Raw genomic sequence first — 12,514 nt, 5'->3', positions numbered from 1 at the left:
TGGAAGCTATCTTTAATGAATTTTTAATTTAAAAAAACTATTTAAATCTCATGTGCAGCATATCATGTTCCTAGTTTCAACAATATTCACTTCTATCCCTAGGGTGAAAAAAGTTCTAACAAAGCATCATAATGGAAAATATCACATCCATGCAAACAATATAATCTGTTAAACAGATGGCTTGGATTTCGCTTTTCTATTCTCAGCTGAAAAGAAAAGGAGAAGAATCCTTTTTGGGGGGAAATGCACTTTAACAATGTTTTAAGATATTTTCTTAAATGTTAACAAGAGTTTATAATTTTCATAATATAATGAAATGTTTCAAACCATACCTTCATTCTGGAATTCCCAGTACCTTGGTATAGAGTGTGCAAACTACTGATAGATAATACGGCTTCATAAATTACACAATATACTGTCACAAATAGCATTAAAATACCAAAGAAGTATTTTACACAGAAGACTAAATAATCAGCTCCCTTGACTGAGCTCCATCCTGCTGACTACATAGTATTCAGATTACTCCAGAAACAGACTTTTTGATTTCTCTGATGTCAAAATGAGGCTTTTTAAAGTAATATATTTACATAAGATAAGATATTCTTGTCAATACATAGGTACTTAATTTGGCAATCTTGTCCATGCTTTCACAAAAAATTTATTCTTGTTTCATATTAATCAGAAAAGCTTCAGCCAATTTAATGATGATGGCAAAGGTTAAGTGGTAGTTGGGTAAGTTACCGAGTCATATTATTTTAAAAAGACTTTTGATTCTAGTATTTCTTTTGAATATGAAATACAGATATAATATTAACAATAGTTCATAATATGCCAATTCCGTTTCTTTTTCCCTTTACAGTAAATAACTTATACAGTATTACACTGATCAAATATATCACCTGTTAACTTCTTCATGGCTTCTCACTGATTAAATTGGCCAAGGAGAACTGGCCATATGGAAAAGTATTTATTATTAATGGCTTGCAGGAATGGTACACGTTTCCTTGCTTTAAAAAACAGGGTAGACTGCTTGCCTCTAACTGTGGTTCTTCAAGCAGTCATCCATGCACATAACGCTCATATATTTTCCTGTACTTGCACAGACTACTGTTGGAATGTTCTAAAGTGGAGATTATTGGCAGATTCCAAAGTTATCCTCCACTAACATGGTCAAAAGCAAGTAAGCTCTACCTCTGTTCTTCGAACTAATACTAACAGAACATCTGTAGGTTACACTGAGGCCAAGGTGAATTATTTGAATAATGACAGTTCAAAGAACCACAGTCACAGGTAAGCAATTTGTCTTCCTCCTTCATGGTCTCCTTGCATCGCACATATAAATAAACAGCAAGTAATAGTTATTGGAAGTGGGGCAGGCCATTATTATAGAAACTGATGTCAGTGGGTAGCTTTTGGAAATCATTTGATTTTATGTTGTAATATAATTTTCCATATAATACAATTTTCCAATAATCTTTAATTCTGTCAAATTATTATGCTTCATCCCACAGCACTGGCATGTGAATGTGAAATGTGAGCTGAGAGGTAAGAAGAATGATGGGCAATCAGCATCTCTGGATTCTGTATCTGCTGGAATGGATGTTCCATCTGAAGAAGTGAAGGAGAGGGAAAAATATGTTTTCTCTAAGGTTGACGAAAACCATCCAGAATATTTTTGTTATTTGAAGAAAGTTGATTCTGATTTGCAGCTGATATCACTCAAATGACATATCCAGTAGCAACCTCATGTAGTAGTAATCTATACACTAAAGCCATACCAGAAGCATTGATTCCTGCTTTCCTTTGACGTAATTGTGCAAAGTCCCTTATCTTGTCTCCCTTGTGCCTCCTTTAGACTTGGCAGGTACCTAACAGGATACGAACTAACCACAACAACTTAAAGCAGGAAGTTGCTAACCAGAAGCAGACATGTGCTTACACAGGGAGAAAGATGGAGTTCTGAAAGAGGAAAAAAGGTCACTCCACATGGGAAGAAGCAGGATGGAGGACCAGTGAGAGGGAAGGGTTTGAATCATGGTGTTCTTTTTGGGTTAAAAGGGAAAATGCAAACAGGAAGGTGAAGAAAGAACATGAGTCCCATTGGTTGAACTGGTCCATTGGTTTTCACTTTTCCCTGCGCCCCTCCTTCATATACTCCTCCAAGAGATTGACATGACTTTGCCACTGAGAGTGAGAATTTGACATCAGAATGAAGAAAGCAACTCTACCTCAGAAACATCTTTAGAGATATTTCCCCATATTCCCTACTCCCCTCTCTGCTTCCCCTCTTTCCCTCTACCTTCCTTTAGGTTAGAATGTTGAGCTTTGTAATCGTTTACCAAATTTTAAAAGCTCAATTTTGTGGACTCTTATCCAGTTAAATAAAGAGGCAACAAGGAGCTAAATTTGGTCTGATTCCTAGTCCTTATGTTTACAGCTTACTCAAAGAACATGAGTGGATTTGTATGGGGCATGACCATGCTAGATGAAATGGAGTGTGTGTGAATGGGAGTGTAAGATAATCCCAGGGGTAAGGAAACTGGCAGTCTCTATTCAGTGGGTGGAAGTCTCTTGTTGCCAATGATGAATACAAACAATGTGAAACTGATAATACCCGTTCAATGGACAGAAGATTATCAGTCCCTCTGTGATCAGAGATTCCTTAGAAAACAGGCAATTGATGATTTCCAGCAGAAGGCAGAAAACTCAATTCCCCAAGGAGCTATATGGGTGAAGTCTAAAGAAAATGAGCTAATACACCACAAGCCTAAATTGGGTACAACAATAGGATGCAATATGTGAGGGAAAAGATTAGATGTTTTCATGTTACAGACCATTCTGTTCCACTCTGTCATATTTGTGGTGCTGGTGGTAATGCTAGATCAGATAAGAGAATGTCATACATTTTTTTTGTTATCTTGGAAAAATATGCCAACTGACTTGCAGTATTGAAATTAGTTTGGCCGAAAGGATATGTATGAATGTCTCCCAGATGTGAACATTTTTTTAGGGTACAGGAAAGTGGAGGAGGGTCTAATCTATTGGGATTCCACTTCCCAATAGACCAGCCTTGTCCAGTTTGTTTATTTCTTTATATCCCACATTTCCTCCAGAAGCTCAAGGCAGTATGCAGAGCACTTCCCCACCTAATTCTTCTGGCTTGGACAGATCACTGCCTGATGAACTTGACCTTCTCTTGCTGCCTACAACTTATGCAAGAATGGGAAACAGGTTTGTACAGTTTCACTTCAGACGCAGATGAAAAATTATCTTCCTGAGGAAGTTCTCGGCACTTTCAGCTGGTATTTATTTTGAGTGCTACTTGGAAATGCTTTTAACCAAATCTTAGAATAGGCTTGGCATCTTGGCATTCTGAAGAACTGAGTACTATAAAACAATTGGGTCAACATCTATAGCATGACATAGAAAACATACAATGATTGCATTCAAATGCAAAAGAGACCCTATTATTGGGCCCCACTTTATGTAGTGATGGAGGCAAAGAAGTCTTACTCCATTATCTTTATTGAGTCTGCCCAATTATGGTCAGCAAAGCAAGTGGTGAGGGACTCCCTATCTTTGAGTATTAAAACTGACAATTAAAAAAAAAAAGGACAAATTGCTAATTGATAGTGTTATTTAATTTGTAAGCAGCTATTTTTTGCTGGTTTCCAAGAACAAAAATACAAATTATGAAATGGAGAGAGGAACTGAAATTATCGATACTCACCACTTCCTGAGATGCATATTTTGGATCCTCAGGATCGATTGACCAATAGCAGTAATCAAAACCATATGCCACAACTTTTTCCCTTGTGCCCCAAATACTTTCAAACCTATTGTCTGCCTGAATTTAAAACAAAGACAAAAAACAAAAGATGGTGACACATTCATAAATCTGTACCTTCAAGGTTTACTCTAAAGCAGGATATTTATGCAGAGTACATTGTTATAGCCCCAGAGTATATTTTCATTAACTCATAATTAAATATTTTAAGTATAAGTATGTATATATGGAAAACTTTATGTCAAGTCCCAAATCCTAATTCATGTTAGGACAGGTTGTATACATCAACTGGTAAAATTACTCTGCAACTTTTAGCGTACAGTGTAATCCTCAACATGCTTCTCAAAAGCTGACATGGCCCTTTCCCTGATGGATCTCCTAAACTAACAGATGTCACAATCTTCAAGTTCCAACTCGTATTACATCCTCATATAAACTTTTTGTGAGAAAAACAAAAGCCATTATTTATAAAATGGCCTCAATAATATACTTGTTACTTGTAAAAGAGCCCTATCAATGGCAGCATGAACTGACTACAAGCAAGAGATGGCTGTGATGTTTAATTTCTGTTTTCAGTCCTCATCTATGTAAGGGAAATTGGCCTGGCCTGATCCAACAAGGTGACTACTGTGATCGCTTTTCTTATCTTTATTGGGAGAAGAAAGAAACACAGTTCTTTTAGTCAGTCAGTCATTTCATTTCAGTCACTGACCAGCAAAACAAAACAAGAGTCACAATTGATTAGAGTAAAACAAGCTATAAAATCATATAACAATACAAGTAAAATTGTAAGTTAAAGTTTAAGAATTTAGGGTGTAAAAATTAATAAAGTATGATACAATTTATGTAAGGCAACTAAATGATTGTTTAGAATAACAGAATAGTAAAATTACCAATTTGAAATATATAGAACCATAATAATAATACTGAAAACTATGGAAAAGTTGTAATTAATATTATTATACCTAGAGAAAAATGTAGTGATGTAATATATAAGGAAGGATAATACATAAGGAGTGATTATGGTTTCAAAATTAAAAGTCCAATTATACTGACTATTTATCTATATCTAACCACCCAGAGTCACTTTTCAGGAGATGGGTGGTATCTAAATTTGAAATATAAACATAAACATAAACATAAACAAATAAATAAATAAATAAATAAATATTGTTAAAATGACTCTGGCAGCTAATGAAATTAAAACAAAAATAAGATTCTATTGACAGTAAGGACATAAAACATTGATAAAAAGTAGAAACTAAATGGACAGTTGCATTTGAAATGTTTCCAAGCATAAAATATCTAGGAGATGTTTCAAGAGAAATTATGGCATATTGTACAAACTATGAAACAGTTTTTGGCTGTAATCATTGAAGTAGAATCAGATTGGTCTGATAGCAGCAGTTTGAGGTAGAAGGAATCAGTACAATCAGGGTGTTTGGTGATGAGTGGAAACAGTAATTCCTGGAGAGCGTCAGCATGGAGAGAGCAGTACAATATAACATGTTCCAGTGTTTCAGCTGTACCTCCACCGCATGGGCACAATCTTCGCTCAAAGGGGAAGTTCTGGTATCTTCCCTCAATGACTGCTGTTGGAAGGGCACTGAATCTAGCCAGACAAAGCCCTCCTAAATTTAGGAGTTGTTATGTGGCTGAGGTATCTGGCTGGGTGAAGTAAGTATGCAGAGTGGCTCAGAAGGATGTTTCTGGGCAAGAATGGTAAATCTGAGCTCTGTAGCTCTAAGTTGATGGCATCTTGTTTAAGATTGGCTAGTGCACGTTTGTGTCCCATCAGGGTGATTGATGTGCATGAGAAGCCATAAGATTTTAATTTTCCGTGTATTGCCTGACACCAGGGTGACTGGAAGCTGTCAGTCATAAAGAGACCAAGCCAGCTGGAAAAAAAGAAGCTTAAGCCAGCATGAGAGGATATGAATCCAGGTGGATGTTTCTATTTTGAGTGGGCCAGTTTCACAATGAAGCACCACAGTTGGAACACAGCAACGTACTTGGAAGGTAGATCTCAAGAACTTAGACTGAATTCTTTCAAGGGGAAGGAACTACCTGTAGGGGCCCAAAAGGACCCCAAAGAGGAGCTGAGCTTAGATCTTGGCTGAGAAGACTTTGAGCACTACGGGTATATGCTGGACTCCTGAAAGATTGTAGAGCTGAAACTGTTTTCTGACATAATCGGCATGGGGCAGTTCTTTTAGTAAAATGTGAATACTATGAGACTAGATTCTCCTGATCAAAGAAATCAATTATAATCTCAAGGATTATTTGTGAACATCTGCATTTTAATAGCTGTCTATTGCTAAATTCCACAAAAGCATGCTACACAAGCAAAGCTTTTGTTACAGTCATCTAAGAGACATAAAGATACCTTTAAGAGATACAAACAGCCACTACACAGGCTGATACAGAGAGCCAGTTTGGTATAGTGGTTAAAGGCACTGGGCTAGAAACCAGGAGACCGTGAGGTCTAGTCTCGCCTCAGGCACAAAGCCAGCTGGGTGACCTTGGGCCAGTCACTCTCTCTCAGCCCTAGGAAGCAAGCAATGGCAAAACACTTCCATAAAACCTTGCCAAGAAAACTACAGGGACTTGTCCAGGCAGTCACCAGGAGTCAACATTTGACTCAAAAGCACACACACATGCAGGTTGATATAACATTCTTGACTCTCTCACCTTAAACTTGCTGATTAGGAAAGAAAAGTGATCTCAAGATTAAAACTATATAATTATGTTCATCAAGCTTGTATTCTATTAGGTACAACTACTCCCCATATCTATACTGGGTCAATAGTCTAACAGTGGTTCCATGTTTATATGGTTGCTATCAGCAGAATATGTATAACATCAGTTTTGGATAGCAATGTGTTATGTCTTCTAAAAGGCAAAAAAGTAACATTTCTAAGCAATACGCCATCCACATCACAATGCACTGTAAGAAACAGACAACTGATCTTCTGAATTTCCTAAAAAGACATGGAACACTATCTACTGTCTTCCTCCTAGAATGGGTGAACTAACCCAACTCCGGAAAGAATTTAAAACAAGGAAATTACTTATCTATTTCTTTGATCTCTGCCAAACTGCCTCCTAAGATGTTTCAAACACTAATTATCTTAAGCAAATTGCCTAAAATAATCAGGCAGACAAGCAGATACAAAGACTAAGCAAGAAATAGGAAGCATCTGTCCTGTAGAATTCCCACAGTAATCATGGTAACTCTATAATTCACTTATGTGTCTTCTGAGTTGTAAGATATATTGCCAACAGAAACTGATTTTGGCCCATTTTACTTTTTGACTAAGAGAGTACAGTAGCATTCAGGAGTCCCAATGTCTGGAAAAAAACCAGCTCTGTTTCCCATGCCTATAAAGGAAGCCTTCAAGAATCTCAAAAAAGGAAAGGATGCAGGATCTCTTACAGCTAGTCAGTCTACAAGGGTTTTAGCTGCAGTTCAATACACATTTTTGTTAAGTTTCCCAGAAAATAGCTGCTATCATATTAGACTACTATCAAGAGCAAGAGAGGGGGGGAAAAAAAAGTCAAAAAGCAATTCTATATGAGCTTTTGTGCTTATTTTACTGTCTTGAAAGAATAAAAGGTCACAGTACAGCTGAGATGCAGAGAAACAGCAACATTGGGTCTAAAAGGAGGTTAATTCAGTATTTATTTTAAGGTTCCAAACATGTTTACTCCTTTTCTATATGGAGCACAGAAGCTCTGCCAATTTAAGCTGCGCTCACTCTCCACCTTTTTGTATTTCCTTCCTATTTTATTTTTGACTTCCACAGATTTTCCATACAATACACAACTGCAATTTTAAAAAACAAAGTGGCTCTATTAACAAATTTTTACCTCCCTTCCCCCTCATTGTTATGTCTCAATACCAGACAGACAAATAAAACCCTTTTAATATTTTGTATTGAATTGTCTTCAGTTTTTGTTGGCACTAGCTTGTTTTCAGATTCTACTCGGTGCTCAAATTCAGATGGACACATTTGCATCAGCATGCTTTCTAAACACCACAAAATATTTAGTACCATTTCAGAATTGGTCTTTGAATTTTAAGATTTTTGTGGGAAATGCAATTAGTGTTTTCATAATAATTCTTCCTAAGAATATCACGTTAAGAAATAGTCACACAATATCCAGAAGAAATAATGAAGGGGGAAAAATGTAAGAATTTCTATTTTTAGTTGCACTGCCTGAAAATTATATTTAAGAGTGTTAAATGAGCAGACTGTGGATTCTGTACTTAAATCTGGGAAAAAAAGGAAATTCTTGTGCTTCTTTTCCAAGTAGTTAGTTTATATAGGAACTCAAATGATGTGATATATAAAATATATCATTTTCTCACCCATAATCATCCTGCAAAGTTTAAATGTGTGGCACGCTCAGGTTCACTCAATGAGTTTCATCTATGAATGGTGATTTGAATCCAAATGTTTCTACTCCAAATGAAGTTATATTCATTGGCATCAGCCTAGTAAGAAAATGGCAACCACCATTGGACTGGATTCCTTCACCTCTCTCCAGTAGTCTAGTAAAACCCAAAGTTCGCTCTGGAGGTTTAGGAAATACTTTGTATTTGGTATTTAGGGATTCAGAGTGATAGAAAGCAAGAGAAGTACCATTGTGTAAGGAGAGTCTACCTGCGTATTGAACAACATTCTTTCTTCCCTACAACACACTGATTGTATCTGAAAAGTCATCATATGGCTATTATATTTTGCCAGCTGTAGCAAACTTTCAGATACTAAATTAAAAAAAACACCATACCTTTACTTTTTTTACTTTTGCCACTCTATCTTCAATTTCTACAATTATTCCTCGTCCCTCTGCATGCTCTCTGGAAATATGAGAACAAACAACAATTAAGACATAAGATTTTTTCTGTATTAAAAGCCAAATACAAGAACTTTTAAATCCCATTTATAGGAACAGCCCTTGAAAGCACTTGTCGGTTCTTGCCACACATTTCTGCATATTGCGATATAATTATCTATCAGAAGTAGCTAGTTAAAAAGAAAACAAACAGGGCCATCAAACTGACTAACCAATTTGTTAGCTCAGTTGGACCAATCCACATTCTAAGCATAGGAAAAACACTGAAACAACCGTAATGGTCAGGTGGTTGTATGTTGTAGGATCAGCCCAGCATCTATAAACCACTTCAGGCTGGTAGAGGCACACCCCTCCCTTGGGATTCCAGGTATTTTCCTTAGCCATCGCTCTTGTTTGTTTCCTTCCAGCAGAAAGAGCTCACCACCCTGCGGAGCCCAGCAGCACAGCTGACTGGCAGTTGGGTGGGTTGCACTGATGGCAGGAAAAGATATGCCAGAAATATATCTGCAGTCATTTTAATGCAGGGCATTTTGCAAGAAGAAATTGTGGTTTATACTTCTCATCCTGACAGCCAGTTTGGTGTAGGGGTTAAAAGCTAGAACCTGGCAGACTGTGAGTTCTAGTCCTACCTTAGCCACAAAGCCACAGCTTTGGGCCAGTCACTCTCTCTCAGCCCTAGGAGGAAGACACGGCAAGCCACTTCAGAAAATGCTGCTAGGAAAACTGCAGGGACTTGCCCAAACAGTTCCTAGGAGTCAAGACTGACTTGAAGGCACAAAAATGTTCCTTATTAACCCACTTTAAATCCTTCAGGGATAGGAAAGACTCTGAAGAAAAACCAAAGAACAAGAAAGAAGTTCCAAGAGACATGGCAAATTAAGAATGTTACCACATCTCTCAGCCCCAACAGCTGACCCCCAGGCTGGAAGAGAAGACAGGTAAAGGATCTCTCATTCTTTTTCCCCACCCTTCATCTGCTTCTCTTCCAGTAGATCACCACACAGCTCCTACCACGGACCATTAATCAGCTGACAAGTGGAGGGTAGGGTTTGAGCAATGCAACAGGGAGAGCCAAATTAAACCTGACATGGAGAACAGTGAGGATGCGCTAAATCCAGGTTCAAAGGAGCTCAGAGGAAAGCTAACTGCCAGCTGGAGGAGTAGTCCCATTAGTCAGTCTCCTTTTGAACACATCCACATCACATCCATTGAAAATGTTAACATAAAGCCAGTAGCAAGTTTTGACAGACAGCTTGTCCTGCCTGTCAAAACCTGCCTCTTCCCCAGCCCGTATTAAGGAGAATTACTGGTGGGTGCAGATGTCTGATTAGAGGGTAGGGAAACAAAACCAAGGGAATCCACCAATCCCTGTCTGTAATGTGCCCTGCACGTACTCAAGTAATGAGGAACCAAATTTTATGCCATCTCAAGGATTCACTCTAAATGAGCCATAAGCCTAAGAAAAACTCCATCCTTCACCTATATTCATCAAATTACATTATTTAATGCTTCTTAAAATCCTACTTTAAAGTCCTTTTGGGCCAGAGGAAGTGGACAGGGTCCTCATGACTATGAGTTTGGCCACCAGTTTATTAGACTGATGTCCCTCCTGGTTCACAAAAGCCTCCTGGGAGGTGATGTGTGGTTGGATTTTGGTGGTGGTGAATTCTTCCTTGAGAGAGAGGGTGTTGGTTTGCCCCCCTCCTCAAAAAACCATCACTAGACCCAACCATATTAAGCAATTTTTGTCCCATGTCCACCTTTCCTTTTTTGGGAAGGCTGTTGAGAAGGTGGTCATGCAAGAGCTTCAGAGTATCCTGGATGAGGTGGATTACCTGGACCACTTTCAGACTCATTTCAGACCTGGGCATGGGACTAAAACAGCATTGCTTTTGGATGACCTCTGGCATGAGCAGGATGGGGGTAGTACATTCATCCTTGCTCTTCTTGGCAGCCTTCAATACCATCAACCATGGTATCCTCCTGGACCAGCTATGGGGGTTGGGGATGGGCAGCACTGTATTATGCTGGTTCTCCTCTTTCCTCTGGCACTGGTTCCAGTCAGTGTTGATCAGGAGCAAGAATTCCTGCCCTTAGCCTGCCTCTGCCTTGTGGGGTTCCACAAAGTTTGGTATTCTCTCCACTCCTGAAGCCAATGGGTGAGGTTATTGTCTCAGTGTTTGGAAGCTGTGGGAGTCTGGATGGGGAACAACAGGCTTCAGCTAAATCCTAGCAAGACTGAGTGACTCTGAGTCTTGGGGCCTTTGGGTTCTGGGAACTTACCATCTATGGTGCTGGATGGGGTCGCACTGCCCCAACCAGACTTTTGTGCAATATGGAAGTCCTTTTGGACTCACAACTCCTGCTTAAAGAGCAGGTGGCAGTCATGGCCAGGAAGGCCTATCCACAACTTCATGTTGTGTGCCAGTTGAGCCCATTCTTGGATCAGAGGTTCTATTCTCAATCACTCATGCCATGGTTACCTTCCAAATGGATTAATGTAATGTGCCCTAGATAGGGTTGCCCTTGAAGAACATCTGGAAACTGCAGCTGATGCAAAATAAAGTAGTGTTAGCAGTTACGTGTACTCCTCAATCAGTGCACCTTACACCTCTGCTCCACAAGCTGCATTGGTTGCCAGTTTATTTCCAGGTTCAATTCAAGGTGCTGGTAATGACCTATTAACCCTATATGGCATGGCCTGGGTTATTTGAGGGACCACCTCTCCCCAGTTACATCTACCCATTGTGTCAGGTCCAGCACAAGAGGCATGTTATGGGTCCCACCTATTAAGGAATGCCATCTGGCGGGACCCAGAAGGAGAGCCTTTTTTGCTGTGGCACCTGCCCTTTGGAGCATCATCTCCCCAGCCTTAGACTGGCCCCGGCCCTACTTGCCTTTCGAAAGGCTCTGAAGACATGGCTTTGTCATTGTGCCTGGGGGTCCAGTTATGGTACGGACATTAACCGAAGAGTTACTTCACGGTTACGCTGTCTTCTAGCTTCTCAATACAGAGACAAGAGACTAGAGCAGCTACAACTAAGGGCACTGCAACTCTAGTGTTTCTGTCTCCCCATTTTATTTCCATTTCCTATGGATGTGGAGGGAACTTAAAAGAAGACACAAAGTGAGTAAGGGAGGCAAAGCCTTTCTTATTTCATCTGCAATGTCTCCAACCTCTATTGGATCACTACATTTTTGTTTTATTTTATAAAGGTAGTTGGGAAATCAGGCAAGATGGCTCTTGCCAGCAAATCAGGGCTGGTCTACTATGTTATCTGGTACCATACTGATGGGTGAGTACTTCACCTATGGTTAGCATTATACTAGCCTTTGTGTATACATAAAAATGCTCCCATTTTTTAATAAATCAAAATTGTGTCAGGCCATTACAAACCCTGGGGTTCCATTATCATAATCCAATGGAGTAGAACCAATAAAAGCATTCTGAACAGCATGCAGAAAGCATGGCTCACATCATCACAGACAATGTTCAGGTCTAAGCACTACATATTCAATTCTTTTCATAATTGACTTACTGACCATGACATCCTACTTTCATTCTATCAGACTTCATTAGGCATGGCAAATTACCAACTCTTCAGAAAGTCAACCCTATATTCAGTAACAGTAAGAACAGTTGGAGCTTCAGAGATTCAACATGGCTAGATAAGCTGCTTTATTGCAGGCAACAAAGAAGACATATCTATTTATATATAAAAGGCCTGAGTAGTACAAAACACAGGACTCAAGCCCTTACATATGACTTCTCCAGTGTTTAAATCTTAGGCTGCTTCCTCCCCCCCTCCCCCTTTCAAGTCAATAGACATTTGGCTGCTCTTTTCTCAGCGCTGATAGTCAGAAACA

At 39.1% G+C, this 12,514-nt stretch overlaps 1 protein-coding gene across 1 annotated transcript in view; it reads right to left on the bottom strand.

Annotated features, from left to right (window-relative positions):
• Positions 1-12,514, bottom strand: part of STARD9 (StAR related lipid transfer domain containing 9) — a 110,220-nt gene that overhangs the window by 95,148 nt on the left and 2,558 nt on the right. The window contains exons 2-3 of the mRNA XM_088145527.1: positions 8,582-8,651; positions 3,731-3,847 (exon numbers count right to left, since the gene is read on the bottom strand). Of these exons, the coding sequence (XP_088001653.1) occupies positions 3,731-3,847; positions 8,582-8,651 (187 nt within the window). The remainder of the gene's footprint in view (positions 1-3,730; positions 3,848-8,581; positions 8,652-12,514) is intronic.

This window comes from Python bivittatus, unplaced genomic scaffold (assembly GCF_059951505.1).
Source record: "Python bivittatus isolate LINGU-HERP-01145 unplaced genomic scaffold, Pbiv_v1 ctg000480_np1212, whole genome shotgun sequence".
Classification (NCBI taxonomy): Eukaryota; Metazoa; Chordata; class Lepidosauria; order Squamata; family Pythonidae; genus Python; species Python bivittatus.
This window is presented reverse-complemented; position numbering and strand designations above follow the sequence as displayed.